At 40.3% G+C, this 15,776-nt stretch overlaps 1 protein-coding gene across 1 annotated transcript; it reads left to right on the top strand.

Moving 5' to 3' along the window:
• The first annotated feature begins 2,819 nt into the window (after nucleotides 1-2,819).
• On the top strand, nucleotides 2,820-14,956 carry LIN7C (lin-7 homolog C, crumbs cell polarity complex component). The gene is made up of 5 exons (XM_027458327.3): nucleotides 2,820-2,965; nucleotides 6,903-7,021; nucleotides 8,119-8,190; nucleotides 8,546-8,755; nucleotides 11,406-14,956. Exons 1-5 carry the CDS (start codon nucleotides 2,929-2,931, stop codon nucleotides 11,559-11,561), a joined length of 594 nt encoding a protein of 197 aa, XP_027314128.1. The 5' UTR covers nucleotides 2,820-2,928; the 3' UTR covers nucleotides 11,562-14,956.
• The last annotated feature ends 820 nt before the right edge of the window (nucleotides 14,957-15,776 follow it).

Raw genomic sequence — 15,776 nt, 5'->3', positions numbered from 1 at the left:
ATGTGCATTTTCTTATTTTTCTGATGGCTTTTTTGATTTAGCACGTATAAGCTAAAGGTAAATGAAGATAAACCAACTGAAGCTGCCCTTGCATAAAAAAAAGTTCATGTAAGAGATATTCATGGGAATGACCTCTTGCACAGTTTTAAATAGTGTCTCTTTCTTTTGAGACTCTTCAGCCTGAACCTTTGCAGCTGAGCAGAATCCTGAAATACAGTGAACACAGTTTCTTGAACCACTCATATTCCTGCATTTCCCCTAGCTAGTCACAGAGCATATTCCATCATATTTGCATTCCCTATCCACCTATGTCTAATGTCTTGAATAGAATAGGACTGTCTGTTAGACACTGTTATAAAAATATTATGACCTTACTAATTAATTTATAAAGAAGGCTTATCTTACTCAGGTATGGATTAACTTCTTACACACTAAAACCTCTCACCTAAAATAAGCTGTGCATTTATTCCAAGTTAGCTTAAACTGGAGACTGATTTCCATTTTCTTTTGGACTGCTAATGCAACTGTTTTCCAATGAGGACTTAGGCTATATTGCTTGATTATTGATAGTCCTTCAACAGTAGTGTTACTGCATACATAAAAGGCCTGCAGGATGTGCTTGCTCCCAGGAGGCCTGCTGACATATGCTAACACCTAGGCGAATTCATCAATGACAGCAGAAGTAAAGTAACTCTGGTACAAGATTTCACAAGCTTGAGTGACATAGACAGTGGGGTCTAGACTAATAATTTCATTATAGTTAGCAAAATACATCAATTGAAGTTTAATGTTTAGGTCTTCCATACTCCTCAGCCACTACTGTGCAAATGCATTTTCCTAGTTATTCAGGAGGCGCAGACCCTTGCTGTTTGAGAATCACTTCTGGGACCTTTTTTTCTTCCAGAAGCTTACCAGAATAAGGATTTCCTAGGGTGGCATGAATAGTACGTCTTGTTAATGCAGAATCTGCCAGCATCCACCTATGCTTTTAATTTCTCTTGAGAAAAATATAGCTTGCTAAAGACTCAGCAATTCACTCCCTTCCCCCACTTTTTTTTTTTTTTTTTTTTTTTTTGGGGGGGAGGGGGGGAGAAGGGGAGGGGAGATGGCCAGGAGTGGAAGGTATTCTGACTTACGTAGTGGGTATTTCTTTGATTCAAATGCATCTTGCTCTTTTCAAAGACAAACATGCACTAAAATACCTCCGTCATACTAATGCCTAGCTTTGTAATTTAGGCCTCACTGCCAAAATAGAACACTGTGCTAAAATGCTGCCTCAGAAAGGAAAAAGCAAGCAAGTGGGTATGCATCCTTTTATTTTCCTGTATACTCTAATAATCTGAAGCTTTATTTTCCTCCCCTCTTTGTGGTCCTCCACTGGCATTCCATTTCTTCTTCCACCAGAACATCAAGATATCAAGCCTGTCATTCTTTGGCACTACTGAAAAACACAGAAAAGGTTCACATGCTAACTTTTAGCTTGCCTTTTTTTTTTTTTTTTTAATACAAGTTTTCTCTCTCAGATATTTTTCACTTGGTTGAGTTCAGTAGGAGCTATGAAAAAGCAAACACAAAAAAGACTAAGACACTACCTCAACTGCTTCTTTTCCATTCTTGTGTAAGATTATAACCCAACTCGTTTTCCTACTACATGGGAATTTTGGTGGAGAAAACACCTAGCTTTCTCAAGTAAAAGATAACCAGAGAAAGAGCAAACAAAAGTAAGTAAGTAGTACATCATTGGCACTCTTCATAGATCACAAAATAAAAATTAAAACTTCTGTTCTTTTGCTTTTTTTTCCTATGTGTATAAATCAGTGCAAAATCCTAGAGCAATATGGTTTAAGCTTAACGGTGTTATGAAGTAGACAGCAGAAGCACTACATAAAATTTGCTGTTCATATTTCCTTATTCACATGTCTTGTTTTAGACCACAGAAGTCTGAATCCCTTGTCACTTGCTAGGTCTAGAGGAACGTTAAAGCAACTGCCTGAATTTCTGAATCTTCAGTCTTTAGTAAAGTCAAAATAATGCCAAATTAAATATGCATCCAAACATGTATTCTTACCAGACATCTTTTTGGAAAAATGCTGTTTTTGAAATACTGTTTAGCACTCGTATTTTCTCCATGGGTTTATCTGTCCAAAGTCAGAGCTAGCTATTTAAAGTTTCAATCACTTGTAGCTGCGTGGTGGTTTCTGCACCCCTGTGACAGAAACATCTGGGTTTTATTCCAGAAACATTCCACAGTCCCAGCTGCTAAAACACTTCTTGCAGGAAACAAGCCTGCGAGGAGTTAGTCCTGTTCACCTGCAGAATTCCATTCGCGCCACCCTTTCATGGAAACACGCACGTGGCAGCCTTCACACCAAGGGCACCTGCCATTAACATGAATTACAGGGCTCACACCACTGCCGTATTCACTGACATTGCGAGGCCTGAGGGACCTCTGCTTTTAGGGCAGCAAACCGCAGCCATGCAGCGGGCAGGGGCAGAACCATGGAGGTGGTGGAGTCCCCATCCCTGGGGGTGTTCAAGGAAGGGCTGGACGTGGTGCTTGGAGATGTGGTGTTTAGGGACATGGTGTTTAGGGATGTGGTGTTTGGAGACGTGGTGCTTGGGGACGTGGTGTTTAGGGACGTGGTGTTTGGGGATGTGGTGCTTGGGGACATGGTGTTTAGGGACATGGTGTTTGGGGTCGTGGTGTTTAGGGACGTGGTGCTTGGGGACGTGTTTGGTGTGTGACACTGGTGTGACCAGACGAGCTGGGAGGGCTCACCCAGCCCTCATGGCGCTGAAGCCCCGCGCCTGTGGGGCTGAGCCCGGCAGCTGGGGGCGCCCCCCAGGCCCCGACCCCGCCACCTCCCTTAGCAACGGCCGCGCTTCCGGCAGCCGCGTCACTTCCTGCGGGGCCGCGGCGAGGACAAGATGGCGGCGCTGGGCGAGCCGGTGCGGCTGGAGCGAGGTGAGGCGGCCGCGGGGCCCCGGCGCGGCCCGGCCGGGGGCTGGGGGCGCTCCCCCGGCTCTGCCTCGGCCCTGCGGCCCGCGAGGGCTTCTCTCGGGGCTCAATTCGCTTCCGCGGGTGTCCCGTAGGCGCGCCCGCTTCGCCAAGTGCCCGCTCGTTGCTGTCAGGCTGGGGGGCACCGCGCGTTTAGGCGAGGAGGGCGGGGGTGGGGGGGGCAGGGCTGCGAACAGCGGCTTGGGCAAGGGCTCCGCGGCTCCAGAGCTGGTTAATGAGGGCAGCTGCTCTGGCAGCGGATTAGTTGCTCCTGGTGGGTCTGCCGGGTTAAAGCTCAGGCAGCATCCTCCTCCTCCAGCTCATTGCCCGGCCGCTGTGCGCTGCCCGTGGAAACAAACAGAGCTGCGGAGCTGCTCGGGGATCTGGGACAAAGGGGCTATTCAGCCATCCTCCTGGCAGATTGGGCTTTTTAAGGGAAAAAGACGAAAAAGGGAACACAGTGTAATGGACCTGCAAAAGCCAGCGCTCTATTTACAGAAGTAAACAACCTCTGTTAATTGTGCAGGGCTGGCTGCAGATAACCTTGTGATGAATCATCGTCGGCTTGAAAGTGAACATCGCTGATGTTGTTGGCGTAGAGCATAAGAGAAGAGAGAATAGTGTAGAAAATGTGTCTGATTTAAAATGGTAACCATATGCTTACCATGAGGGCAATTGAAAATTCTCCCCATCTGTTCTTTCTTCCAAGCTGCATTGCAAAGAACACCACCCAAATTTAGTGGAGTGCAGGGATCCAACAGTGTTGGAAATTTTTCTTACGTTTTGGTGGTGATGTGTGGCGAATCTGCACGCTCCTTAGGCGCCCGCGCTGTTTGAACATAAGCAGCTAAAGTGGTTAATCAGGAGTGTCTATGAGCATACAGCGTTTTCCCTCTTTGTTTGATTCACACATGCATGGAGTGGTGGCATCTCACTGCAGGCTTGTTTTTGTTTTTCCCAGTGTTGTTTTAGTTTAAATGCATCTTCCTGTCAGGAGTCCCATCTGGTAACCTGTGATCAGAGAAATAATGCCTGAAGAATGGGCAATTGATCTAAAGAGGCTGAAGAGGTTAAAAGAAAATAAAATTTTAAATTATTTATGAGTTCTGTTTTGCAGTAAGTTTTATGGGGGTTGTTTATTTGTTTGTGTTTTACCACATCTGGAGTTACTTCTGCATTGTTCCTTTGTGAAATCCTTCACGGAAGCAGAATTCTCTCGTGTTCATTTGTCTAATTCTGAACAGTTGGCTAAAATGCAGTGTCAGGACTATGAGGAAGACAGCTTTCAGACAGCTTTTTTTTTTTTTTTGTAGTTAAAGTGCATTTTTGCTTTAATTTCATCTAAAATAAAACCTTGTGTGCAACCTGTGTGTATCACAGTAACTTTTTGACAAGCTGAATCTGTGCTCATAGTCTGCTGTTTGAATGACCCAGCTGATTCCCAAGCTTGCTGATTTTACCTTAAGGTATGAAAGGCTACAGAGTTAAATGTCTGAGCTCTTAGGAGGCGCAGGTAGGAACTATATCCAATTTACTGATGAAAGATCGATGTTATAAAAGAGGAGAAATTAGCAAGTGGAGTTCTGGACTGCTGATTACTGCAGCTACTCATCCGATCAGTACACTGCTGTCAGTTTTTGAATTGATTGTAGTATCCTAACCAAATGGTGAGGTAACAGCTTCACACGCTTACAGTGTAGCACGATTCAGGGAGCATAGGCGTGAGAACTGCTGCACGGAACGGTGATCTTCATACGCACGAAGCAGGCGTTTGTCTGCAAACATCTGCACGTATTTGATAGTTGGATTGTAATTTACATAATTACCAGACTTGTGTCATGAATACATGGAGTGTTGCGGGATTGAAACTGCTGCTGTTGCCAAGGGAGGTGAACAGCTTCTTCTTTCCATTTGTTGCTCGTTCCACTTCAAGCTCTTCAGTGTGAGACTTCGTGAAACGAAGAGAAGTTGTGCTGCTGATGCTGGACATACAGATTACTGAGAATTTTGGTCAATTTGCATCATTAAGATAAAGAGATTTAATAAACAGTCGCACCTAGAGTATCTTCAATTTCATTATATATTTTTTAGTTAAAAACAAATCCAAGTGTATATTGGTAATTTAAAAGTTTTAGGAGCATTTTCTTCATTTGCAATTTTTGTACAAAGAGCAACTATGCAGTGCCTCTCTGACACTAGTTCTCTGCAGACTTGGGGGTAGTAATAGCTAGAATGTAGGTTTTGACATTTATTTCTGGTAGGCACCTGATCCTCTTAAAGCTTGAAAGAGCCAAAAAATGCATAGTTGTCTTGGCGTGTGGGAACTTCAACTCCCGTGTGAAATCATGTGGCTGTGGCTGTGATACTTGGGAGCTCTTCTGTGAATGATTTTTTTTTCCAGTCCGTGGCACAAATGCAGCTTTAACTGTGCTAAGGGATGAGCAGTCTGTGAAGTTAAGTTGGACTTTGTTTAATTGACTGTACCACCTGATAATCATTCTGGTGGCCTGTAAGGCCTCTGACTGATCCCGTACAGAACTGGACAGCGTTCGCTGTGGGTTGTCTTTTGTCAGTGCATTTCACCTTAATTTCAGAATGTAAGGATCAATGTCTTTCCATCCTGTTGTGACTCCTCGCTTCTTACACTCCTGTGCTCTTGCGGACAAGTTTGTGGCTGTTGAATGTCGTCCGTGCTGGTACGATGCCATCGAGTGGATGTGCATTCACATGAAAAATGCTTGCCTGAAGGTTAATTACTGAAAAAAGGAAGTAATGCATTCAGGACGTAGCCGTGTCCCAGATTTCAGCCTTTTCTAAAATGATCAATGCTTTATTTGTATAGTAGATTAATCACTGCTTCTTTGTGCCTTTGTGGTAATGAAGGCAATCCTTTCTGTCTGCTTTCCTGAGAGATTGTTCTACTTCTGTTCAAGGACTTACGTGATTCAGAATCGTCGCTAATGTAACGCTCTGGAAATGCAAGTGAGGAATATTAATCCTTTCTCCTCTTGAAGAGCTGCCTGCAGCATATCACGTAGCCTTTGATGTCATGTTTGATGCCCATCTTAATTGGTACCGGTCTGAAATCAAATCCTTCAGAGGGGAGTTTGGTTTCACCAAACAGCATGTGCATTTGTGAGAGTATCAACAGGGTGATCTGTAGGGACAAACATCTAGGATCTGGGAAAAAGGTTTGGGGTTCAGGATTCTGGGCTACAGAATGCTCAGCTGAGATTATTGAGGAGTTGAGGTTGTTTTTCTAAACGCTTTGATAAATTAGACACATCAGAGATAGAGGAAATAAGACAGCATTTCAAACGGGTAAAAGTTGTAGCCAAGCGTTTGATTCCAACTGCTGTCTGGAATCCCGTTAATGTAATCGCAGGCTAGTGGTGCCTGAATAGGCCAGATTTACTCAGCCCTGTTGTGGGGAAAGCATTGGGCGTACGCTTGTTGAACTAGGTTTAGAATGTAAGAGGAACATCAGCATGCCTGACAATACTCAAGATGCTCATATCAAAGTGACATCCATGCCTTAGACAGGTTATGATGTTATGCATGTGAAACATTGCTAGTAAATATTATCAAAGAAATATTTCAGCCTGGTCTCAGCTTCAAGGAAAAATCAAATTCTTTAAAATATGAATACAGTAGCGTTATCTCCAGATTCTTTGTAGGCTTGTATTGCTGTGCTTGACCTAAATTGTCTGCAAATAAGGTGCTTTATGGTAACATTTTTTAGATAAATAGAGGCATGGAAGAAATGGAACTACAACATAGTCTTAAGATGTACACAAGCACGCACAGACTGCTCTGTTAATTTAATTTAAAAACAAACAAAAGAAAAGCCACCACTAGAACCTCTTCAGGCATTCCTCTTTACCAGTGCTTTATTTTTCTCTAGACATCTGCAGAGCAATTGAGTTGCTGGAAAAATTACAGAGAAGCGGAGAAGTGCCGCCGCAGAAACTACAGGCTTTGCAGAGGGTCCTTCAGAGTGAATTCTGTAATGCTGTGAGGGAGGTAAGTTAACTGCTCACAAACAGTTACCTTGCATTAGGAATGGTACTTTTCTTTTTATGTTCAGTTCAATAATCTTATGTTTTTCTTTCTAAAATTGAATTTGACTTATGGATCTTTATCAAACAAGACTCGTTTTTAAAAGTTCAAGAGAAAATAATTTGGGATTGTATAGGTGTATTAAGTAATGGCTCAGAAAAAAGTTACTTACTAGAGGTTATTTTGAGGGTCTGCCCTTACCGACAGCTAGCAGTCTGTTATTCTGTTGGCAGGTAAGAATGGGTGAAGTACAAATGGCCTCTGTTTCTTTTAAGCCAAATCAGCATCGTGGCCTTGCACCACCTCTTCTTCATTCCAGATACTCTTTCAGAGATTTGAAGTGATTGAATGCACCCTGCTATTGCTGTTGGCATTGGTGCTACCACTGGTGTTAATACCTGCAGTGATTTAAAAGATCTCTTTGTAGGCACGGAAGTTGTCAAGGACCGTGTGTTTATTGCTTAGCAAATCCAGGTGACTGGCAGGTCAATGCGAAGATGTGGTTAGTTCTAGGTGTGAGCACCTCCCTGGCATTAGTGTTCTTATTGCCTCTGTGTTTTCAATGCCCTTTCTTTTCTGAAGATACTCAGTCAGTTGCATCAGTTGAAGGAAAATAGGGATTTGGGGGAGCAGGGGCTGGATGTTTGGGAGGGTTTTGAAGAGCTGTCTTCAAATTAATTTTTCATGCATCGTTATGGAAGAGTTCCAACTTGAATCAAACATGAGAAGGTAATCACCCATATCCCCAGTCAGGTGTGTTACACTAGCAATAAGCATTTCTAAATCCATTATGAGGTCTGCATGCCACAGAAGGAGGGAGTATTTGGGTTGAAGACCGAGAAGATTCATGGTTTAACCAAGAAATAAAGATGCTGAGAGAGTTATTTTCTTATAGTATTGGAGAGTCTCGTGTGGCACCTTGCAGTGAATTGGAGAACAACTTATTAGAGGTGTAGGTTTTTTCATCTACAGTTTTAAGTTGTCACTGAGATTTTGTTACATTGTTTAAGCATAAAAATAACTGTTTTCACCATACTTAGGCTGTTTTTTTTTCCCTAAAGGTGTATGAACATGTATACGAGACTGTGGATATCAGCAGTAGCCCAGAAGTCAGAGCTAATGCAACAGCAAAGGTAAAAGCCAAACTGTAGATTAAGTAAAATTCAGTAGCTTGTTGCTGTAGAAGCAGAAGATGAGTATTTAAAATTCAGAAGGGTATTATTGAGATGTCTGATAAAATGGATAAGCATACTGGGTCATTTTTATTATACTTTTTAAAAGTATAATAAAAGACTTGTTATTTTTAATTTTTTACATTGGATTTTATTCTTAGGGTTCTAAATTTTTCACCCTAGTGTTGGTATCTAGGAGATTAATCTCATTTGTCTTGTGCTTCAGGATAAAAATAATTTTTCAACCTGCTCACTGTGTCTAGATAAGGGGTCTATATTTAATTTCTTATAAATAGGAAAAATTTATTTCTTACAGGCCACCGTAGCTGCATTTGCTGCTAGTGAAGGTCATTCCCATCCCAGAGTGGTTGAACTACCAAAAACTGAAGAAGGTCTTGGATTCAACATCATGGGAGGCAAAGAACAAAATTCTCCGATCTATATCTCTCGAATTATCCCTGGTGGTATAGCTGATAGACATGGAGGCCTGAAACGTGGAGACCAGCTTCTTTCTGTAAACGGAGTGGTAGGAATTGTTTTTCACTTTACGTAGCAGTAACTACCTGTTTCCACTTGGGGGCACACAAAGAATATGCATGACACGAGCTCAACGTCCTCTTCTGATCTTGGCCTAATTGGTTCTTTTTGTCCTTGCAAAGATATGTTGCTTAGGTTTCTGAACTTGTGTGCGCAGTGAGAGGCCTTGGATTATACTTTCGTTATCATTCTCACCTGGGAACTGTACTATGTATGTCTACATTTCAGATTTTAGAGGTGGTAGAAATCTAGTCGAGGTGTGGTTTTCTTAAATATCATTGAATTGCCATTGTGGATTCCTGTTCGATCCAAATTTGATGATGCAGATTGTGACTAGTAGAGCTTTCTGTAGCTTCTGAGGTAAGTAGTAAATTAGGTTACATTGCTGTAGACCGAGGAGAGGTTCCTTGACATCATTATGCCAATAACTACACTAGTACATAATGAACGCTGTATTAAGATGGAAGAACAAGGTGGTGTTAGCTTTGGTTGTGTGATTTATTGTCTTCACTTAAGCTAAGCTTCAGAAAGAGGTGTTCTATCGTTTGAAGGAGCATATGCCTGAAGTGCTCTGTAGCTTTTTATTTTTAATAAGTATCCTCTTCTGATGAGTTACAACACAAAAAGAAAAACACAGGTTGACTGGAAAGAGGAGGCTGCGGACAGGTTTTGATTTAAGATGGCTGCCTGTAAAACGCGTCTAAATCTCTCAAACTTCTAGTTTTATTTACAGAAGCTTTTATGATGCGGTAGCTTGACATCAGTGTTCTCATAACTACATCTGCCAACTCAATTTAGTTTGACTCTCAGTCTTGAAATAAATTTCTGTATAGCCTGGGTGGTTTTTGGGCTCACAGAAGGAATGGAGACTTATTGGCTGTCTACTGTGGGAAATTCCTGCTAGCAAGGATCTGATGTGCCTGTCTCCTGACTGCTACCTGGGAGTCCAACTGTTCTTTTCAGGAAACACAAGTGAAATCATGGCCAAAGTGCTGCAACTGCCCCTGTCCTAGCTTTCCTAGTATTTTAAATTATCAAGGGACAAGTCCGTTCTCCCTAAGTATCAGCTGTCCTCAGATGAGGTCTTCCCCGCCCACAGACCCTCCTACAGAAAAAGCAATTACTCCACCCCAACCCAATCCTGATCATCAGACAGTTGTCACATCCAGCAATGCCTGAATCTGTGTGCATACACGTGTATAAGCATATAAAGACATGGTAAGAATGCAGTAAGTGCATAAAACACTGCGAGAATGCAAAATCCAACTCAGAGGGAGAATCTCCTGATGTTTGCAGATGGATTCCTGTCATCTTAACACATGTCAGACATCATTGTAATTGTAATTGCTAATTTAATACTTGAAAAGTAAGTTGCCACAGCCAAGACTGCAATGAATGTGCCTTAAAACAAGTTGAGGGGTGTTTTTTTTTTTTTCCTTCCCGTTGGGAGATTTTAAGTGCACTTCAGAATTTTAGGTGTTTGGATATAATTAAGCATAAAACTTTGCCAGCTTTTTGTTACCAGTTTTAATTGGAACAACCTACACATTCACTTGAATAACAAACATGAAAGCATTCGACTGTATGTGTTGTCTGAGTCTGACAGAAGAGAAATAACTTGGGTTTTTTTAACTGTTGTCTTTCTTTCTGTAAGTAACTTTATAGTAACGGGGAAACCCTCCAATCAACAGGTACATCACCTGCCTTCTAGCTTCTAATAGCACCAGTGGGAGGTAGGCTTGGGGTAGTCCCTTTGTTGTGTTTGATAAGTTTGGAAGAAATAAGTTGTGCTGAGAGAATGTATGCTATCCAGGATTGTGTATTTGGATGCAGTTGTTGAGAATTGTTGCTTAAATTTTATAATAGGATGAATCTAGTATAACCTGAATAAATTGTGAGAGTTGTTTTAGGAAGGGTTTTTGTTGTTTTTGCTTTGATTTGTGTTTTGTTTGTTTGTTTGTTTTAAATCTGGCCTTGTTTATTTGGGCTATGTTGCTCTTGATCAGTCCAGAGGAAGTTAATCCCAATACCTTGCATTTACTACTAGATGCATATGGAGTGCTAAGACAAGCAACGTACAGTGTGCTAGCTGCTCCATTGCACCTGCCCAGCAGATGTCATTTTGCCTAATATATGATAGCATCCAGAAGGCAGCTACCTTGCAGTTTTGTTTTGTTTTGTTTTGGGGGGGGTCTCTTGTCCTTAACTAAATGCAAGATAATTTGAAGTAGCCTATTAGGTAAATTGAGGTACACAACTAAATTTAAAATGCATGACAAAAGAAGAAACCAATTACAAATGTCCTCCTGAAGTTGTTGATTCTTAAATATAATTTCATAATTGCCTAATACTCTCCTTCTTTCACTTACTGTATCTAAATGAGTGACTGTATATAAAGGCTCAGCATAAGCCTAACCAGAAGTTTTGCACTACTCTTACTAATACTGATCAGTATATTTATTATCACTTCTTAATGATATGCTGGAGAAAAAAATCCTGAGCTTGGGTGACGTTGTTCTTGTGAAGTCTTCGAATTAGAATATTTAAATATTTGATTATATAGAAGTTGTAAAAAAAAAAAAAAAAGTTTTCTGTGTTTGTCCTCACTAATATGATACTTAATGCTTTATGCTTTGCAGAGTGTCGAAGGTGAACACCATGAAAAAGCAGTAGAACTGCTGAAGGCAGCCCAAGGAAAGGTTAAATTAGTTGTACGATACACGCCAAAGGTCCTGGAAGAAATGGAGTCAAGATTTGAAAAAATGAGATCGGCAAAACGCAGGCAGCAAAACTAATGTTTGTATGCAATAACTTAAAGAGAAAATATATTCCATTTACATTGTATAGTTTGCTTTGTGACTCAGTCGATGCAATTCCTGGGCTGCAAAAGATACTGTCATTTTTTTTAGAATCGTAGAATGATTGAGGTTGGAAAGGGCTCCTGGAGATCATCTCGTCCAACCCCCCAGCTAGAGCAGGTTATTTAGGGCTGTGACAAATTGAATTCTGAGCATCTCCAAGGATGGAGACTCTACAAGATCTCTGGGCAACCTGTTCTAGTGTTCTGATCTCTCTCACACTAAAAATGTCCATTTTTATGTGTAAATGGAGTTTCTTATATTACAATTAGGGGCTGTTGCCTCTTGTCCTATCACTGTATACTACTGAGAAGAGTCTGGCTCCTGTTTTTTTTTTGTTTGTTTGTTTCTTTTAAACTCTTCCACATCAGGCATTTACAGATGTTGGTAAGAACATCGCCGAGCCTTCTCTTCTCCAAGTTAGACAATCCCAATCGTCTCAGTCTCTCTCCTTGTCTGTCAGATACTCCAATCACTTAATCATTTTTGTGGCCCTTCACTGTATGCCCATGTCTGTCTTCCACTGGGGAGCCCAAAACTGGACCCATCGCTCCAGCTGTGTCTCAGGGGGCTGAGCAGAGGGGAAGGATCACCTCCTTCACCTTGCTGGCAGTGCTCTTCCTCACACAGACCAGGAGGCTGGCGCCTGTCTTTGCTGCAAGGGCACATTGGTGGCTTGTGACCAGTTTGGTGTCTTTCTCTGCGAGCTGGTCAGCCCCCAGCCTGTACTGGTGCATGGGATTGTTCTTCCCCAGGTGTATGACTTCGCACTTTCCTTTGCTCAGCATGGAGATTCTTGATTGCTCATTTCTCCAGCCTGACAAGGTTCCCCAGAATGGCTTGCTGGGAGCATACTCAGTCCCATCACTCATGTTTTAACCAAGATGTTAAGCAGTATGGACCCCAGTAGTGACCCCCTGGGGTACATTGGTAGTGACTGGCTTCCAGCAGGACTTGGTGCCACTGATGACAGCCCTTGGCAGTTCAGCTGTTTTTAGAATGTTTTCAGATTCCATGCATTTTTCACATTTTAAGAAGAATGTGTACTTTTAAAATAGCCTAGGAGACCCTGGAAAAGCACGTATATTGATTTTTATAAATCTTTTTCATGTCAGAACTTTATGCATGAAAGTGAATTTACAGATTTTTGAAAGGCATTTAATAAGACCTATTTCTACAATTGACATCACTTTTTTTTTCCCCTATTTTACTTTGGCATTATTTAACATTAAATCTGAAGGGTTTTTGCTGAATTATTTTGGAAAAAAGATTCTTATGTAGCAGTATTTTGGCACTTTTCTTAAGACCATGTTGTATATCAACTACAAAATGTAATCATGATCTACTATGTAACTGATAACAATACCAGATTTTGTAATGCTTTGGTGAGTACATTATTTTTACACTTCTGCTAAATCGTAATTCGTTATTCTGAAAATTTTATTACCTCGCCTGTAAATAATCTACAGTTGGTGTTCTCATATAATGACTTTGTAATAGCTGACATTAACAAATTTGCAGCAATCAGTCTTTCCTGTAACTTATTTTGTACTAATTTTAAAGCAGTTAGGGGGAAAAGATGTAATTGTTTGCAGTTCTGGATTAAGTCTCTATATGTATTTTTATATTCAAAAACAGAAGATATGTTAATGCAGTGAAAAAGAATTCCAGATGTTTCCCTGACTTTCTGCTGTTTAAAAAAAAAGTTGAATTTAATTGTCATACCTCTTTCGTGTTCTTAGTATGTCCTGTTGTAAAATCTTATATACAGAGTGACTGTACAGAACTTGGAGTCATTAGTATCTAAATTACTGATTGTTACATTTGTAAGGGTAAAACGTTCCGAGGCTTACATGTTGCGTAACCCTAATGTGAACTTGTCTGGGGTTAATTGCTGACTACTTCTGATTTGGAGGGTTCACCTTTGTACTGCAGAAGGAGCAGCGTCAACATCGCTGTAAAACTTGATATGGAATGGTGCTGTGGTGGCAATAAGGAAATCTCCAGGTATAAACCATGTCTTTTTCCAAGTGTGGTTGATGGTGGCTCATTTTTTGTGTGCCATTTTAAACAACCTTTTTCTGGACAAAAGTACACTTCTGTGAACCTACCAGGTTTGAGGCTGTACTTGTTTATTTTAAAAGCTTCACTTTTTGGTATATATCTATAATTAACTTGATTGTCTACTGGGTGTCTGTTAACTTGTATGGCAGCTATGAGTGCATACTAATTGATTCTTAGTAATAAAGTTCTTAGAGACTTAAAAGTGCAGTTCTGACCATGTGGCTACTCCCTAGCTTTTCCACATGGAACAGTACGATCGATTGTGAAATAATTCAGTATGTGAAAGAAAGTAAAAGGTTAAAGATCTAAAAATGACAGCATGAAGTTTGTACTTCTTCAGCTCATCTATGGGAAAAGAAAAAAATGTGATTGCTACAGGCCAGTGAGAAATGTGATTGCTTTCTGCATGTTTGCAAGCATGGTAAGCCTGCAAAGAGAAATTGAGATTTTAAAGATACTGATAGTTTGAAAATGCAGTATAAATATTTATCAGTTAGATGACATTGAGCACTGAAATGCATGGTTGATTATCTGTCATGGGTCTCTATCTAAAGGCCTCATGTCACTGATAGGACCATGTTGTTGAATTGTATATTTTTATGGAACAACTAATGTTTAAAGTATTGAGACCAAAATCACTAGTTAGATCAATCGTGGATGTGTTTTAATTTAATTGTAAAATAGTAGATATTTGCTTTAGAGCTATATATAAATATATATATTAAAGAAAGGTATGGATACAAGATAGAAATGTGCATTTTAAAACGTGTATCCCTTGGTGTTACTGAACGAAGCAGTGGTTTTTGTTACTCTAAGGAAATACTTTGGTGTAGCTAGAGCTGCTGAATGCAGTAGGGTTGTCACTCTGAGTGGAAGCATTTGGCTACAGTTTGTCATCCACTACAAAATGTGGGGAAGTGTACCCGGGCATATAAATTGTACGTGTAGAATTTAATACCAAGGTTTTTTTAATTGTAACAACAAAAAAATATCCAATAAGCAAATAACTCATTAACGGTCATCTTTTATTACTACGAAAACCCTATTATGTTGAGGAAAGGGTGGATTAAAATATGCTGAGAAACTTGATTTCTTTTACTACTGAGCAGTGCCTGTACTGTGTTAATATGCAGTCCCTACACACTTGACACACTTGGGTGTGCAAACAGATTAAGAAGAGATAACAGTTCTGCAGGTAACTTCTGCATCTATTGCTGCTGTGAGGGATCTCGGGGTTTTATCAACAGAAAAATAAAAGGTGAATTTCACGTGCATTGTGTTTGTGTGTTTTTTTCTGACTTTCCATTTTTGGTGCTGTTTTCAGGCAGCTGTAGTTGGGTGTTTATAATCTCTGGGGCATAACATAAACAGTGCATGTGTGTGGGCGTGCAAAGAAAACTTTAAATCCTGGGTTTTAGTTTGTTTTCCTGGTTGCTCATGAATCTTGCCTTTTCTGCCCTATGTTTTGTGATGTGTTGGAGAGACGAGGAGAAAATTAGAATGCTATAAAGGGCGTGTAATATCATGGACCTCCTGCGTTTTAGAGACCTCCTTAGTTTCAGCTGCATGAACTTACATGATGTGTATTATTCTGAGTCAGATATTATCTTTTAATTGTTTGAAGCAAGCATCTCCAGTAATGAGATGTTAAATATCTGTAATTCCTAGCTTAAAGACCTTGTAAGGTCTTTTAAGAAAAATGTGCCTGAAGTTATGAACTGAGATAAAGGCAGGAGAAATGCTTCAGTTCTGAATGCAAAAAGGTTTTTTTCATACAAGTAGGCTGGAGTGAGAATTGAAAATATATGCAAAAATATTTTTATATATATATTTTTATTTGATACAGAAGACTGGTATCACTTGAATTGGAAGTATGGATTTTCAGTTTAATTTTTAAAAACAAATAATTTCCATGATCTAGCTGTGTTCTTCTAAATACAGTCCAGATTCACAGAGAAAAGCTCTGAATTGCATTTTAAGACTAAAGGTGAATCAAAGACTGAATAAAGGTAATGATGTTTCGTATCTTAAAAAACAGGAGCTTAGCTACCTCGTGTTTTTTATTGTAATTACAGGCATAACTACTTT

This window comes from Anas platyrhynchos, chromosome 5 (genome assembly GCF_047663525.1).
Source record: "Anas platyrhynchos isolate ZD024472 breed Pekin duck chromosome 5, IASCAAS_PekinDuck_T2T, whole genome shotgun sequence".
Taxonomy (NCBI): domain Eukaryota; kingdom Metazoa; phylum Chordata; class Aves; order Anseriformes; family Anatidae; genus Anas; species Anas platyrhynchos.
The sequence above is the reverse complement of the archived record's forward strand: the minus strand, read 5'-3'. Positions and strand labels throughout refer to the sequence as shown.

Bases quoted from the DNA above. Each gene is read 5' to 3' on its own strand.
- LIN7C (XM_027458327.3), top strand. From the start codon at position 2,929: ATGGCGGCGCTGGGCGAGCCGGTGCGGCTGGAGCGAG. The intron at 8,191-8,545 runs GTAAAAGCCAAA...TATTTCTTACAG, and splicing joins GAGCTAATGCAACAGCAAAG to GCCACCGTAGCTGCATTTGC. The intron at 8,756-11,405 runs GTAGGAATTGTT...TATGCTTTGCAG, and splicing joins TTCTTTCTGTAAACGGAGTG to AGTGTCGAAGGTGAACACCA.